Raw genomic sequence first — 17,711 nt, 5'->3', positions numbered from 1 at the left:
ATCTTGTATCATTTATTTAATAGTTCAACAAAGGGAGTGGAGCAGAAATATATTGCTGTAACTCAAAACAGGATACCCTGAGCAAAATCAAAAAGGGGGAAAAATACAATTTAAGAAGTTTGAAACTGAAAGAATACACGAGTATTCTGCATATTGTACATATTATTTCATTACTGTCACTAAAGTAGCTGTAATAGTAGAGGAAGTACAAATATGAAGAGGAGGAGGAGGAGGAGGAGGAGGAGCAACAGCAACAGCAACAGCCACCTATAATCGTCGTCAACAACAACAACAACAACAACAACAACAGAAGATTTAAAGGTACTAAATTACTACCACAGGCTCCAACCTGCACTTAAAACTTAACAAGCATCTGAAGACCAAACGTTTCTTCAATACATCTTAGCTTTGTCTCTGTGTTATAAAAATATAATGGTTGACTACATAGAGCCTGAGGATACAATGAAATGAAAAGGGAAATACTACCCAAATGAAGGCAATTATTACAAACACCCATTCAAGATGCTACAAAGACCTCTAAGATTTCTACTGCTATGAATACACAAATTTGATGAGTAAGATTATATACCTGTACTTGGATTGGTGACGTTCCTTTTTCAGAAACTGCTGACGATTTTGTTCCGTGCAGTACTGGCACAACAGATTGCTGAAGCTGCTGCTGTTGCTGCTGCTGTTGTAAATGAGGTTGCTGATTGGCAGGGTGATTATGAGGGAGGTTTGGATGGTGGTGATGGTGATGGTGGTGGTGGTGATAATGATGGTGGTGGTGATGGTTGTGATGGTGGTGATGGCTGTGACGAGGCAGCTGGGGTTGTAACGTGCCGGATGAATTTGACTGCTGCAAATGCAACTTTGACTCTGCATCTGTTACTTTGCCACTAGTAATGTGAGAACTGATTTGTGCTGATACATCTACCAGCAACAGATGCTGCTGCTGTTGCTGCTGTTTTTGAGGATGTTGTTGCTGTTGCTGCTGTTTCTGTTGATGATGCTGCTGCTGTGGTTGTTGTTGTTGTTGTTGTTGTTGTTGTTGTTGTTGTTGCTGCTGCTGCTGTTGTTTCTGAGGATGGTAGTAATTAAGCTGCTGTGGTGGTTGTGTTGCTGTGTGGCGCACTGTCTCCAGCACTGTATTTGCAGAATTGTGTGATTGATTAAAGCCATTAACGGTACTGTTAACACCACGATTAACACATCTGCACTGTCTGTCTGTCATAACAATACTGTCACATGAACATATGGAAACTAGGGCAGGAGAACTGATATTAACACTTATCATGGCAGAGCCACCAGTGGTACTTGCACTGGTGGCAGTAAATTTCATAGTAGCATTAGCAACAGTGGTGGCTGATGAGATGGTGTTTGGAGGGATGTTAATGGCAGCAGCTGTAGCAGTGGCTATGGTTGAGGTACTTGTAGTACTAGTGTTGGTGTTGGGAGCACAAGTAGAAGCAGAAAGGGAAGCAGGGTTATTATTAATATTATTATTATTAGCAGCAGTAGTAGTTGTTGTTGTTGCAGATGTAGTAGTAGTAGTAGTAGTAGTAGTACTACTTCTTGTTGTTGTTGTTGTAGTAGCAGCAGCAGCAGCAGCAGCAGCAGCAGGAGCAGCAGGAGTAGCAGTAGTAGTGGTAGTAGCAGTAGCAGTAGTAGTGGTTGTGGTGATAGTAGTAGTAGGAGCAGCGGCGGCAGCAACAGCAGTAGTAGTAGTAGTAGTAGTAGTAGAAGGAGCAGCAGCAGTATCAGCAACAGCGGCAGTAACAGCAACATTACTTCTAGCAGTGGTGACTGTCGCTGCTGTGGTGGTTGTTGTTGTTGTTGTTGTTGTTGTGTTAGTGGTGGTGGTGGTGGTGGTGGTGGTGGTGGTGGTGGTGGCAGCGGTAGCGGCAATAGTAGTAACTGTTGCAGCGGGAATAAGGTCACCTGTGGTGGTACCTTTAGCCATGACAATGGTAGTGGAAATAGAGGCAGGTGTACCAGTAGCAGTGTTTACAGTATTTGATACAGCTACATTATTAGTAGTAACTGCTAGAGAGCTGGGAGAGGAGTCTGGAGTAGGTGGAGGTGTAGTAGTAATTGTTGTAAGAGCAGCAGCGGCGGCAGCGGCGGCGGCAGCAGCAGCAGCGGCAGCGGCAGCGGCAGCAGCAACAGCAACAGCAGATGCAGAAGTGGTAACTGTGGTTGTCACAGCATTATTAATAAATACTTTATCATCATTTATATTTGAATTGAAATTAGTTAATTTATTGGCAATCACATGAGAGCTTGTGACAACACTGTTGCCAGCACTATTGGTGGAATCTACAATAGTGGTCACTGGAGTCACAGTGGGTACATTGCTAGTTGCTGTAGCCGAGGCAGTTGTATTAATGTTTATGGCAGAGCAGGTGACTGTAGAAGCGAGGGTAGTTGAGGTTACGGTGTTCGCAGATGTCGAAACAACTGTGTTAGTATTACCAACAGCAGCAGCAGCAAAACCAGCAGCAGCAGCATAAGCATTAGCGGTGAATGTAAAATCAGTGGTAAAACAGTTACTAACACCAAGATTGGGAGAGGCAGCAAGTGAGTTAAGAACAGATACACCGCTCGGATTTTTTGGAGGAGTCGCCGGGGTGAGAGGTATAATCTGATTTCCAATCTGATGGTGATACCTTACAGCTGGTAACTGTGTGCTTTGTGGAGTTACCTGTAGGGAAATAATTGAAATGAATATGCATATTATGCCTCTTTCCTGTAAAAGGTAAACAGCCACAATAACTACAACAACCACAAATAAAAACCTGTAAGTACTTGTGAAACATAAAACATACTGATTACAAATATGCTGACATGTCACAACCAGACAGCCCAGTAATGGAAATGAATGCTTACTCCAAGATTAAGGACACGTTTATTTTAAATATTTTACAGGAAATCACAGAAAAAAGTAGTCTAACAAAATTGTATGAAATCCTTGGACTGTCTTTCTAAGCTTCCTCTTTCACAACTGACAGCTGACTGTAAACATTATTTATCCACTCCCAGTATTCATTTAATGACTTCAAAATAATAATAATAATAATAATAATAATAATAATGATGTTGATGATGATAATAATATAATAAGTCTTACTTTTCCTAAGTAACAACAATACTTTATGGTGGTGAAGCTATCACAACCATAATAAAGTACAGCATCATGAAATAAGACAAAATGCTATATTAGCTGAAGTTCTTAACTACTACTTATAATGACACAGACAATTAACACACAATTTTTTTACCAGATTAAGCTGACTAATCATCACTGTATTACAATATTAATGGCATTCTGGTCCGAGCTGCCGGAGATGGTGGTTATACGTGCACGAGGTGTGTTTGCTTGTGTCAATAAATGCCTGTGTGTTTATTTTTCTGAAGAAGGCTTTTGCCAAAAGCTGAATATGTAACAGTCTTTTCATTGCGCCTGTCTCCTACTTAACGTGTCATCTTTAAGTAAGTAGCAATCTACGCTACTGGCCATTAAAATTGCTACAACATGAAGATGACGAGCTACAGACGTGAAATTTAACCAACAGGAAGAAGACGCTGTGATATGCAAATGATTAGCTTTTAAGAGCATTCAAACAAGGTTGGCGCCGGTGGCGACACCTACAACGTGCTGACATGAGGAAAGTTTCCAACTGATTTCTCATACACAAACAGCAGTTGACCACTGTTGCCTGGTGAAACGTTGTTGTGATGCCTTGTGTAAGGAGGAGAAATGCATACCATCATGTTTCCGACTTTGATAAAGGTCGGATTGCAGCCTATCGCGATTGCGGTTTATTGTATCGCGACATTGCTGCTCGCATTGGTCAAGATCCAATGACTGTTAGCAGAATATGGAATCGGTGGGTTCAGGAGGGTAATACGGAATGCCGTGCTGCATCCCAACGGCCTCGTATCACTAGCAGTCGAGATGACAGGCATCTTATCCGCATGACTGTAATGGATCGTGCAGCCACGTCTCGATCCCTGAGTCAACAGATGGGGACGTTTGCAAGACAACAACCATCTGCACGAACAGTTCAATGACGTTTGCAGCAGCATGGACTATCAGCTCGGAGACCACGGCTGCGGCTACCCTTGACACTGCATTATAGACACGAGGGCCCGCGATGGTGTACTCAGTGACGAACCTGGGTTCAAGAATGGCAAAACGTCATTTTTTCGGATGAATCCAGGTTCTGTTTACACCATCATGATGGTCGCATCCATGTTTAGCGACATCGCGGTGAACACACATTGGAAGGGTGTATTTGTCATCACCATACTGGCATATCACCCGGCGTGATAGTATGGGGTGCCATTTGTTACATGTCTCGGTCACCTGTTGTTCGCATTGACAGCACTTTGACAGTGGACGTTACATTTCAGATGTGTTACGACCCGTGGCTCTACCCTTCATTCGATCCCTGCAAAATCCTACATTTCATCAGGATAATGCACGACCGCATGTTGCAGGTCCTGTACGTGCCTTACTGGATACAGAAAATGTTCGACTGCTGCCCTGGCCAGCACATTCTCCACATCTCTCACCAATTGAAAACGTCTAGTCAATAGTGGCCGAGCAACTGGATCATCACAATATTCCAGTCACTACTCTTGATGAACTGTGGTATCGTGTTGAAGCTGCATGGGCAGCTGTACCTGTACACACCATCCACGCTCTGTTTGACTCAATGCCCAAGCGTATCAAGGCCGTTATTACGGCTAGAGGTGGTTGTTTTGGGTACTGATTTCTCACGATCTATGCACCCAAATTGTGTGAGAATGTAATCACATGTCAGTTCTAATATAATATATTTGTCCAATGAATACCCGTTTATCATCTGCATTTCTTCTTGGTGTAGCACTTTTCATGGCCAGTAGTGCATATTTTACCTTATATTGTTGAGATTCCAAGCTGGCATTTCTAAAATTTAAGTAACTAACAAAGTATTTTCTACCTACAAATATAAAAACTTCCGTATAGGCATAATTTGCTTTTCTAAGCACCAGACTAAGGTTATGCCATAAATTAAAGACGCCATTTTTGTTTATACATGTTACTGTTTTCAAACTGTGACGTGTTATTAACACGATTAATTGCTTAAAAAATTATGGATTGACTAAAGACAACCATGTAGTGAAGACAGTGAGTAGTGGACAGCTGCACAAAAAAGAGCTTTAAAATAACAGCTCAGCTTACGAACTCATGCTCCCAAGCATGTTCTCACAAATGCCACAGAGGCAGTAACATTGTGATACCATCGTAGCACAACTAAAGCCCCACTCAGACCACAATGCCAGGATGATGTTGTGTGTATACACACATCCATTCTGAAGAATAAAAGCTAGTAAGCTGAGCCGCTATGCTCAAGTTGTCATTTTACATGTCTTCCTACTGTTCAACTGTTGTTTTTACTTATTTAACTGCTTGTATTCCACCCATCTTTTTGCAGTTTGGTACAAATTACTTTTATTGTACATCACACATTATTCTTGGAGAGGCTTTTTATTATATACAGTTTCTATCCCACAAATTAGATATAAAACAAGTATTTTCTGTTTGTTCTTTCAAGGCCCCACATGTTAATTTCTTGTTTCATGGATTATTTGCATGATATATCATAAAAATGGGGAATGAGTCAGTTTACATTCACATCATCATAATTTATAGGTTTACACACACACACACACACACACACACACACACACACACACACACACACACACACACAGAGAGAGAGAGAGAGAGAGAGAGAGAGAGAGAGAGAGAGAGAGAGAGAGAGAGAGAGATATGTGAGTTAGTAATTCCTACCCTTACACATTGCAATAAGTTGTTTTTGAAATTTTACTTTGCTATCTGTCAGGCATGTCAATGGGTATGTTATCAAAAATTTCAGATGCAGCATTGTGCACCCCATTTGTGCTACAAATAACCTTAACGTGGAGTAATGAATGTGTTTTCCTCCTGATAATGCAATTATGTACATTATTGCTCCTTTTTCTGAACTGCAGCAAATTATACACAACATACTTCATGAGGGAATAAATATACTGTGAAGCAGCAATCAGAATGTCGAACTCCTTAAACAGATTTTGAGAAGAGGATCATGGGTGAACACCACACAATATTCTTACAGCACATTTTTGAGTAATGAAGACTTCCTTACCCCAGAACATTATTCCAGATGACATTGTTGAATGAAAATATGTCAACGTACTCATTTGTCTCTCTCATAGAATTATTCTAAGTGCAAATGTGGCTGAACTAAATTGTTTTAAGAGTTTCAACATGTGTTTTTTCCACATTAATATGGACACCTAAGAATTCTGAAGCCTCCACCCTATTTATTATCGCCTCACCATGTGTTACAGTTATCATTGGTGTAGTACCCCTATATGTGCTGGACTTAATATGTTGTGTCTTTTTTAACACTGAGGGTGAGACTATTCACAGAAAGTCACTCAATGATACTTATAAAGAACACTGTTTCTGTATGTATGCTTGGATTGATTACAATACTAGTGTCATCTGCAAAAAGAACTAATTCTGCTTCTTGTATATTAGACAGATGATTGTTTACATTATGAGGAATAATAGTGGACCTACAATTGAGCCTTGGGGCACTCCATACATGATTTCTCCCCAGTCAGAATAATGTCCCCAGACTACACTGCTTGAATCACTATTGTCCATTCGTTGGCTATACTATCAATCCCTTAAAGCTTTAATCGCAGAAAATACCAGCTGGTGCTATTTTATTTTTTAATGCTTGTAAAATTTGGTGAGTGAAGATGTAAATGGTATTCTCAGTAGAGCAACTCTTCAGAAACCCAAATTGTGATTTGCTGAAGACATTACTGTAGCTCAAGTGAGATACTAGTCTAGAAATTTTGAAAAATGCCAGCAGCAAAACAGGTCAGTAGTTACTGACATCTCTCCCAACACCTTTTTAAAATAGGGATTTGACAATGGCATATTTCAGTCTCCCTGGAATATTTGTTGTTGTTTCCCCCCCCCCCCCCCACAACAGGAAATGAAAACAAATATAGATTACCATATTTGAATATCTACTTTATATGTTACATTATAGATTTATTTCAAGTATTCTCCAGAGGACTAGCATGTTTTTAAATGCAATCAGCTTCAGAAAAAGCCCAATGTAAACAAGCATTGCAGGAAGTTTAGGAACTGTCCACAGAAAGAGCAAGTGTGAAGCTCCATAATTATAAAAAAGTCCAATAGTACCAAAAATTCTCTACTGTACTTTTTTACAATGTGTTTCCAATACAGCTGCCTAAAATGTAATGTTTATTATGAGTGGAATTACATCAAATGCACAAGAACCCATAGCATGCCACATTGTACCATCCACTCAGAGATTATTCCTTTGACACAAGTGAACATAAATGTGCAGCAATTAGTTGTACTGGTATCATTACAAACTTATTAAAGAAGAAATAATGATGGTGTTCTACAACAAAGCAGCGTAAAGTCCCTTTTTTAGATATGTGTTAAAATAATGTAGCATATTTCTTCAGACCGATCACAAGCATAACTGTATGCCATGCTGAATTTTAACTCCTTCTGTGGCATTAATATGAGCTCTAGATAAGAGGACCACCAAACTACCCAAGTCTTCAACAAGCACTATACATATACATATACATCGGCTCACCCATTTATTCTGTGTTTATTACCATTGTTTGGTCTGCTGGCAGCACTCACATGTGAAGCACCAGGAGGCTTGTTTGCATTCTTAGTTTAATTCCTAAATTATTTCCACGTTTTCGGGAGGTTGCAAAGAGTGTGTGTGTGTGTGTGTGTGTGTGTGTGTGTGTGTGTGTGTGTGTGTGTGTGTGTGTGTGTGTGTGTGGGCGCGCGCGTGCGGGGGGGGGGGGGGGGGGGGGGGGGGGGGGTGTGTCACACATAGACGGAGGAGCAGCTCGCCACAGTCTTCAAACAGCTGAAGACACTTATGGCCATCTGAGAGCTGCTGCTTTTAGGTGTGGTGGCAGTGGAGAAACTGGCACATCACATGGGACAAGTTAGGTATCACTTGTTTTGCCCACAGGCTCTGCTGTCAAGGCACTTTTCAGCGTACCCAATGTGGGGGATCCGCACTAACCACAGGGTGTGTGGTGGCTTGTTACGCAGCTGTGTTACTCAAGGCAAATACTTAATCTGGAGGCTGGCCATCTGGTCTCACCCATTAACCATGTGAGTGGACAAATGGCTGCTACTTCTGCAGGGTCTGAGTAGGCACATGGGGAGAGGTTTACTAGTTATTGGGAGCTCCAATGTTAGGTGCATTATGGAGCCTCTTAGTATTCCAATGTGTACTCTGTGTGTCTGTCAGGAGGCAAGGACCCTCCATTGCTTAATAAAAAAAATTCAGAAAATGCAGAGTAAACAGAGATGGTTGCACTCTAGGTTCAAAAAAGAGCACACAAATATTGAATCAGTTTATGTATAAGAACAGCAATGTCTGAAGCAAACAAAAACTTCCACCGAGATACATTAGCAAAATATCTTGCTGATAATCCAAGAAAATTCTAGTCATACATAAAATCACTAAGTGGGTCAAATGTATCTAACCAGTCACTTGTCGACCAGTTTGGGATGGCAATAGATGAGAGCAAAAGGAAAGCTGAACTTTTAAATTTTACATTCGAGAAATCATTAACCCGAGAGGATCGTAAAATGTACGATTGTTTGACTGTCATACAAACCACTGCGGGGAGTACATAGAAACTGACATCTGTAGCACAGAGAAGCAACTGAAAGAGTTGAAAACAAATAGACTGATCATCCGGAACATTATGACCACCTACTTAATAGTTGTATGTCCACCTTTGACAAGGATAACAACGGCGATGCGTCTTGGCATGGAAGCAATGAGACGTCGATAGCTTGCTGGAGGGAGTTGGTGCATCTGCGTGTACAAGTCACCTAATCCCTGTAAATTCCAGGGAGAGGGGTGATGAGCTTTGATGCCACATTCAACCACATCCCAGACCTGTTTGATCAGGTTCAGATCTGGAGAGTCAGCACACCAACTGGAGCTCACCACTGTGTTCCTCAAAACACTTCATCACACTCCTGGTCTTGTGACGTGGCACATTATCTTACAGAAAAATGCCACTGCTGTTGGGAAACATGATCGCCATGAAAAGGTGTACGTCGTCTGTAATCAGTGTATTATACTCCTTGCCCGTCATGGTGCCTTGCACGAGTTCCACTCGACCCACAGATTCCGACATGCATGTTCCCCAGAGCTTAATGGAGCTGCCGCTAGGTTGTCTCTGTCCCTCATGTGTCATGGAGCTGTTCCCCTGGATGACAACGGATTCACACTGTCCCATTGGCATGATGTATCAGGATTCATCAAACTACAACACTCTGCCACTGTGCCAATGTCCAGTGTGGATGGTCATATGCTCATTTGAGTTATAGTTGCTTATGTCTTTGATGTTAACATTGCCACATGCATGGGTCATTGTCTGTGGATTCCCTTCGTTAGGAGCATTTGGTGCAATGTGTGTTCAGACACTCGCACTTTGCCCAGCATTAAAGTCTGATGTTAGTTCCGCCACAGTTCACTGCCTGTCCTGTTTTAACAGTCTGCCCTGCCTACAACACCAGACATACGTAATGATGGTCTGCCGCCCAACCCCAGGATGTCTGGACGTGGTTTCACTTTGGTTTCATCACATGCTAAAAACACTCAAACACAGCATTCCTCAAACACCTGACAAGCCATGCAGTTTCTAAAATGCTTGTGTTGAGCCTCCAGGTCACAATGTTCCAGCTGATTAGTGTAAGCCACCAGGTGCAGAAGTAATCTAAATTCGATTTTACAGAGGGTATTCTACGGCACTGGTCCCTTAGCCTGCATTTATTATGACTCTCTCAGTGACTCCTCAACATAAGAAAGGTAAAATAACTGACACGCACAATTACAGACCAATATCCATAACAATGATTTGGAGCAGAATTCTTGAACACATTCTGTGTCTGAATATATTAAACTTCCTTGAACTCAGCTTGCCATTTTCACATACGATATCCAACAAACCACAGACGGAAGGCAACAGGCAGATTCCATATTACTACATTTCCGGAAAGCATGGTGCCACACTGGCAATTGAAGATGAAAATTCAAACTTATTGTTTAGGTTCCAAGATTTGTGGGTGGCTTGACAACTTCTTGGGTAATACAACCCAGTACATTGTCCTCAACAGCGAGTGATCATCAGAGAAAAGGGTATCGTCAGGTGTGGCCCCAGGAAGTGTGATAGGACCACTTTTATTCTCTGTATACATAAATGACCCGACGGACAGAGTGAGCAGCAATTTGATGCTGTTTGCTGACGATGCTGTGATATATGGAAAAATATTGTCATTGAGTGACAGCAGAAATTCACGAGATGACTTAGACAAAATTTCTAGTTAGTGTGGCGAATGTTAGCTTGCTTTAAATTTAGAAAAATGTAGGTTAATGCACAGATAAGTAAGAAAAATAGTCCTGTAACATTTGATACAGGATAGCATGGTGTAGCTTGACACAGTCACTTCGATTAAATATCCAGACGGTATACAGCGAGCTGGTGCGACACCCTGTTCAGTACTGTACAAGTGATTTGGAGCCCACCATGTCAGTTTTAAGGAAGACATTGTAACAATTCGCAAGTATTATGGAGATGTTTCATGAACTCAAATGAGAATCCCTGAAGGGATGACAATGCTCCTTAAGCTAAGCACTATTGCACAGATTTAGCGAACTGGCATTCGAGGCTGACTGCATACAATTCTCCTGCCACCAACGTACATTTCACGTTAGGACCACGACAATAAGATGTGAGAAAGTAGGGCTCTTACAGAGTCTTTGAAACAGTAGTTTTTCCCTAGCTCTATTTACGAGTGGCATAGTAGAGGAAATGACTAGTATTGGCACAAGGTACCATCTGCCATGCACTGTAGGAGGAGGAGGAGGAGGAGGAGGATATTGGTGTTTAACGTCCCGTCGACAATGAGGTCATTAGAGATGGAGCACAAGCTCGGATTAGGGAAGGATGGGGAAGGAAGTCGGCCGTGCCCTTTGAAAGGAACCATCCCGGCATTTGCCTGGAGTGATCTAGGGAAATCACGGAAAACCTAAATCAGGATGGCCAGACGCGGGATTGAACCGTCGGCCTCCCGAATGCGAGTCCAGTGTGCTAACCACTGCGCCACCTCGCTCGGTGCCATGCACTGTACGTTGGTTTGTGGAGTATGTATGTCGATGTAAATTTACTCTATTTTCTATAGTTGATCTTTATTTTAAAGTAACATGTTAAGTTCAAAAACATTTTGTATTATATTTCTGGAAAAGTGTATCCCTCATATGGATGTAGAGGAATTATGGTCAAAGTTTAGGCAAACTAAATGGTGGTCTGGAGAGTTATGTACCTAGTAAGTGGATGGAAAAGACCCACCATCATTTAATAATGAAATTCGAAGAATACCAAGGAAGTGGAGGCTGTTGCACACTTGGTTGAAAAGGGAATGCACAAATGATAATAAGCAAATGTTAGTAGAGATTCAGGTGTCTGTGAAAAGATCTATGTGCGAAGCATACATCAACTACCACTCTCACACCTTAAGTGGGTCTAAGGCTTCCATTCAGTCCTTTGTTGATCAATCTGGTGTGGTAGTTGAAGATAAGGAAATGAAAGACGAAGTTTTAAATTTCACATTCCAGAAATCGTTCACACACGAGAATTGTAAAAATATACCATCATTTGACCATTGGACTGACTCCCGTATGGATAACACAGTAATAACTATCCCTGGTGTAAAGAAACAACTGCAAGCTTTGAAAGTAAATCACCTGGTCTGAACGGAATCCCAGTTCGATTTTACAAAGAGTATTCTACGGCATTGGCTCCTTATCTAGCTTGCACATTTATCATGAATCTCTCGCCCAGCACAAAGTCCCAAATGACTAGGAAAAGGTGCAGGTGACTCCAGTATATAAGAAGGATAAAAGAACAAACTCTCAAAATTACAGACCAATATCCCTAACTTCAGTTTGCTGCAGAATCATTGAACATATTCTTAGTTCAAATATAACAAACTTTCTGAGAGACTGAGAAGCTTATGTCCACAAATCAGTAGAGCTTTAAAAAGCATCGCTCATGTGTATCTAAGCTTGCCCTTTTCTCACATGATATACTATGAATAATTGATGAAGGGCAAGGGGCAGATTGCATATTTCTAGATTTCCGGAAAGCATTTGACACAGTGCCCCATTGCAGGCTGTTAACAAAGGTACGAGCATATGGAATAAGTTCACAGATGTGCCAGTGGCTCGATGGCTCCTTGAGTAATAGAACCCAGTATGTTGTCCTCGATGGTGAGCGTTCATCAAGAGACAAGGGTGTCGTCAGGAGAGCTCTCCACATAAATGTGATATGACCTTTGCTGTTCTTTACATACGTAAATGATTTGGCAGACAGTGAGGGCAGCAATCTGCAGTTGTTTGCTGATGATGCCATGGTGTACAGTAAGGTGTTGAAGTCGAGTGATGGTAGGAAGATACAAGATGACTTAGACAAAATTTCCAGTTGGTGTGATGACTGGCAGCTAGCCTTGAATGTGGAAAAATTTTAATTAATGCACACGAGTAGGAAGATCAAACCTGTAATGTTCAGATACAGTATTGCTTGTGTTCTGTTTGACACAGTCAAGTCGTTCAAATATGTGGGCATAGCATTGCAAAGCGATATGAGATGAAACGAGCATGTGAGAACTGTGGTAGGGAAGGCAAATGGTCAGCTTCATTTTATTGGAAGAAAATTCAGGAAAAATCGGTTCATCCATAAAGGAAACCGCATATAGGACGTTGGTACAACCTATTCTTGGGTGTTTGGATTCCATACCAGGTCGGCCTGAAGGAAGACGTTGAAGCAATTCAGAGTTGGCTGCTAGATTTGTTACTGGTAGGTTTGAACAACACGTAAGTGTTAAGGAGATGCTTCGGCAACTCAAATGTGAATCCCTGGAGGGAAGACGGTGTTCCTTTCAAGAAACACTGTTGAGAAAATTTAGAGACCTGGGATTTGAAGCTGAATGCTGAACGATTCTACTGCCACCAACATACATTGCACATAAGCACCATGAAGATAAGATACGAGAAATTAGGAGTCATATGAAGACTTATAGACACTTGTTTTCCCCCACACTATCTGCGAGTGGAACAGGAAAGGAAATGACTAGTAGTGATACAGGGTACCCTCCATCACGCACTGTGCCATGGCTTGTGAAGTACTGATGTAGATATTGATGTAGACAACTGTATCCTATTCAAACTGCAATGTATTTAATTGCTAAACAATTTCACTCTTGCTACACTACTTGCTTGCAGAATAAAGACTGATAAATTGCTCCACGGCTGTTTTAGCTGTCTGTAACTATTACCTCTTTGTTCAAAATCATCATTCATTTCACTCTTGCTACACTACTTGCTTGCAGAATAAAGACTGATAAATTGCTCCATGGCTGTTTTAGCTGTCTGTAACTATTACATCTTTGTTCAAAATCATCATTCATTGGCAGAGAAGGGATAGGGTAGAGAGCTGAATAAAAGGAAATGAAAATAAATAAGTAAATAATACCAATGCAAACTTAACACTGCTTATGGTCTGGCATAACCACAATGTGAATTTTGAAGTCATTACCACAGTATGTCACTTTTCTAACATTCTTCCCTATAAAAGAATTTTTATGGGTGATCAGAACCCCCCCCCCCTTCTCTCTCTCTCTCTCTCTCTCTCTCTCTCTCTCTCTCTCTCTCTGTGTGTGTGTGTGTGTGTGTGTGTGTGTGTGTGTGTGTGCGCGCGCGCGCGCGCGCGTGCATGCACACTGACAGGAAAGCCTGCATGTGAATTTATATATTTATATGTTCCTTTACACGTGTATTCTGCAAGTCACTATATAGTGCATCACAGAGGTTACCTCATACAAACATTATAAACTTTCTATCCTATTCCATTTTCACATAGAGCAATGGGAAAATGATTGTCAATAGTCTCAGTAGATATCCTAATCACTAATTTTATTCTCACGACTCTAACACAAGTAATGCTATGTAAACAACACAACTGTAGCACAGTCCTACTCGAATATCGATTTTTTAAATTTACCCCAATGATGTCTCCTTTCTTCGAGATATTTTTATATTAGTTTCCTGAGCACCTCAGTCACACTGTCAGAGGAGCTATACTGACCCGTCACAGCTTTGCCTGAGTTTGTCCAGTTATGAGTGCTTGATAAGGATTGTAAACACAAGAGCAGCAGAGTAGCAAAAGGAAACAAGGAAGGAAGGAAGGAAAATTAAAGTGTAACAACCTGTCATTTACAAGTTCCTTTCACATGGAAACAAGTTTAGATTGGGTAAAGGATGTAGAAGGAAACTGGCTGGGTAATTTTTAAAGGAGCCCTATTTGTCATAAGTGATTTAGAAAAGGTAGGGAAACCTAAATCTGAATGGCTGGAAGGAGATTTAAACCACTGGTCTCTCCAGTGTGAGTCAAGTGCGCTAACCATTGCACCACCTCACCTGTCACTACTCTATGAATAGGCTACATGTGTGTCTTGCTTGTGGTTTCATTTACATACACACCATATTTTCCAAGAAACCATAAAGAGTTGCTATGATGATGACAGTGAAATAAATTATGGTATCCTAAATCATTTTCACTCTTCCTTTATTTAAAGTAGTAATTTAATGTTTCATAACTGATGTCAGCACTGCCTGTCAAGGTTATACTAAACAATGTTTCATAACAGTAGCAGAAATGTAAAATCTAGTTATGGATAAAAGTGCAGAAGCCAACTTTCTGGCACAACAATCAAAGATCAAAGACTGTTCGTCAATAAACTCTTTTAGATACATCGTTGTGTTAATTTGTAACACACATGAATATCCCATACATACATATTTAACATCTTAAATACCAAAAATTTCCAGGATGTCATCCATTGGTCAAATTGTAGACACTAAAAGAAATTTACCATCAGCTTATAGTAATTCAGAGCATGAAACACCAATACAGTTCCAGTTACTGTGGACAAACTGTAGCAACTGAACAAGTTACATGAATCAAATAATCAGTGAATTTTGGAGCCACAAGCTTCTTCGTTAGGAACTAAAAGAGAAATTGAAGAATGTGACAGATATAGTGCACAGGATTTTATTCTAATTTCCATCCAGTTATCATTTCCCTCGTTCTACGAGTATTCCCAACACAGCTGACTGGGCCATCCCCACACATTTTTTTCCGCTTTCATCATTTAGTTCCCAAAGAAGGAACCCTTCATAAGATGTATATAGTTAACTGCTGTACTCTGATGACAATGTGAATCCATCTATTGAAGTACATCTGATAAATCAATGTGATCTGTCTCTCAGAATACAACATCTGCTTTTCATTTCTCACTTTGTCTTTCAGAAAATAAAGATAAAAAGCTATATGACGAGAACTGCACATGTTGTCACTAAGTTAGTTAGCTTGTCAGCATTAGTTTCAAATTGCTTTTTGTGTATGGCGTTTTGAAGAAGAGATGTCTAGGGAAAAAATTAAGAACACATAGAATTATCAATGGAGCACACTGTTGAAAACTGACAACGAATGAATGTTACAGCCATAAAACAACAATTACAAGTTTGCAAGCCATTAATTTGAATTGTACCTATCTGACAATTCCTCTTTTACATTTAATACAGAATAATGTGTGTGTTTCAACAGCTACAACAAAAACTAATGTACAATAAATGTCATTAAGAATGAAACTGCAAGCATCGGTGACTGAAAAGGTACGAAGATTGCAGTTTAACGTCCCACTGATGTGGAGGTCATTAGTAGCAAGGCACATGCCCGGGTTTGGTATGGATAGGACAGAGAAATTGGCTTTGTCCTTGCCCTTTCAAAGGAACCATCCTGGTAGCCCCTCACAAGATTTAGTGAAAGTGTGGAAATCCTAAACCTGGATGTCCAGATCGGGAGTTGAAATGCCCTCCTCCAATATGTTAAGTTTACTCCCATGCCCTGCCATAACACCACACAACACAACTAGGTAGGATGATTGGCATACAATACGAAGCATTAAAACTCTTTGGCAACTAAGATAGCAATCTGATATTAGCCCCAGTCCTCATAAAATACATTCACTCATAACAGATAAAGTCTAGCTGCCTACAGTATCAATCTACAGTACCTCGACAAGAAACTGTATATATGTAGCAAGGGCAATGGTGGTTCTAAGAGTTGTGAATTTGAAAATATCTGCAACTAAAGACATGTCAAACTCTCGCTCTTATTTAAACTTGGCTGATTCACAATGACTGAACAAAAGTTGTATAGGTGGATGACAATCAAGACTTTTACTTCACTTGTCCCTAAATTGTGAGAAAACTCAGTGATTACAGAATATTCTTCTGTAATGGACTAGACTGCTAGCACTGCTGCTTGTGAAAGCAATTTTCTAACGTTTTCCACAGAGATACACTGTTCAAGTAGTACACTACAATGACAAGAACCTTTGGGAGACTGACTTTTCGACACACGAAAAACTCTCATTTTGGCAAGTGGCTAACTACCCTTTCTCCTTGGCCTGAAGAGTATGCTGGCCTGAAGAGTATGCTGTGTGAAGATAGCCCTCATGCAGTACTGGAAAAATGATATCACATGCCTCCCACATCTGACAAAATGTGAGTTCTTGTGCTAGTAAGAGGTTTATTTTAAAAATAATTTCATAGTTGCAGAAAGTAAAAAAGCTGTTGATTTAGCTGGTGATGCAGTTTCGACTTACAATTTCTGAAACACATCTTGAGCATGACATTTATTCTCATTCTCATCTTACACAAAGTATCTTGCAATAATTCAAATCTTTGGATTGGTTCTAAGCATGTAAGCATGCAAGGCATTACTGTTTTATAAACCAAATCTCTTTTTTTACTGATATAAAAGTTCAATATCAAAAGGCTACCAACTGACTGACGAATTTTACACACCTACTAATATCTGGCACAAATCACACACACCATTAATCAGGCTTTTGCTAAATTAGAAACCTACCACTTGCATCAGTCATTCACAAAACCAAGAAAACCTACATGAGAACAGATAGCTTTACCCTTGTCATTACAACCAGAAAATTATTGAAACCCCACGTCATGCCATTTCTTGCAAATACATAACAGCCCTGATTTGATATATCAACAGTGTTCAACACTACACCGTCTTATTAGAAAATACAGTCAGGCCTGGTGTTACTGTGATGAAACGGGTGTCAGGAAATCAAAAGGTCAAGGGGTGGAACTCTAATCAGACAACAGATTTTTCTCAGTCTATCTTCTCCTCTAAACTATGTGAAGATTCACTAGGAATGAGATGGGGTTCAAATTCTACGTTGAACTATAGGCAGGTAGGGTTACCAGGGCAGGTTAGAAACTTGCAATTCGCCTGAGTGGCGTACAACTGAAAGACTTACACCAGGCCCTTAAGCCAAACAAAAGATTATTATTATTATTGTAAAATATAGGCTCCCATTTTTTTAAAATATAAGAAAATTAAGGAAGAAACTACACAAACATTTTTTGCAAATGTAGCTTTTTCCCCTTGGAAATTATTCCCACAAC

At 40.5% G+C, this 17,711-nt stretch overlaps 1 protein-coding gene across 1 annotated transcript in view; it reads right to left on the bottom strand.

The window, feature by feature from the left end:
• Positions 1-17,711, bottom strand: part of LOC126184416 (mucin-5AC-like) — a 309,546-nt gene that overhangs the window by 52,499 nt on the left and 239,336 nt on the right. The window contains exon 15 of the mRNA XM_049926804.1: positions 2,558-2,704. Coding sequence (XP_049782761.1) covers positions 2,558-2,704 — 147 coding nt within the window. The remainder of the gene's footprint in view (positions 1-2,557; positions 2,705-17,711) is intronic.

Source organism: Schistocerca cancellata, chromosome 4 (genome assembly GCF_023864275.1).
Source record: "Schistocerca cancellata isolate TAMUIC-IGC-003103 chromosome 4, iqSchCanc2.1, whole genome shotgun sequence".
Classification (NCBI taxonomy): Eukaryota; Metazoa; Arthropoda; class Insecta; order Orthoptera; family Acrididae; genus Schistocerca; species Schistocerca cancellata.
The sequence above is the reverse complement of the archived record's forward strand: the minus strand, read 5'-3'. Positions and strand labels throughout refer to the sequence as shown.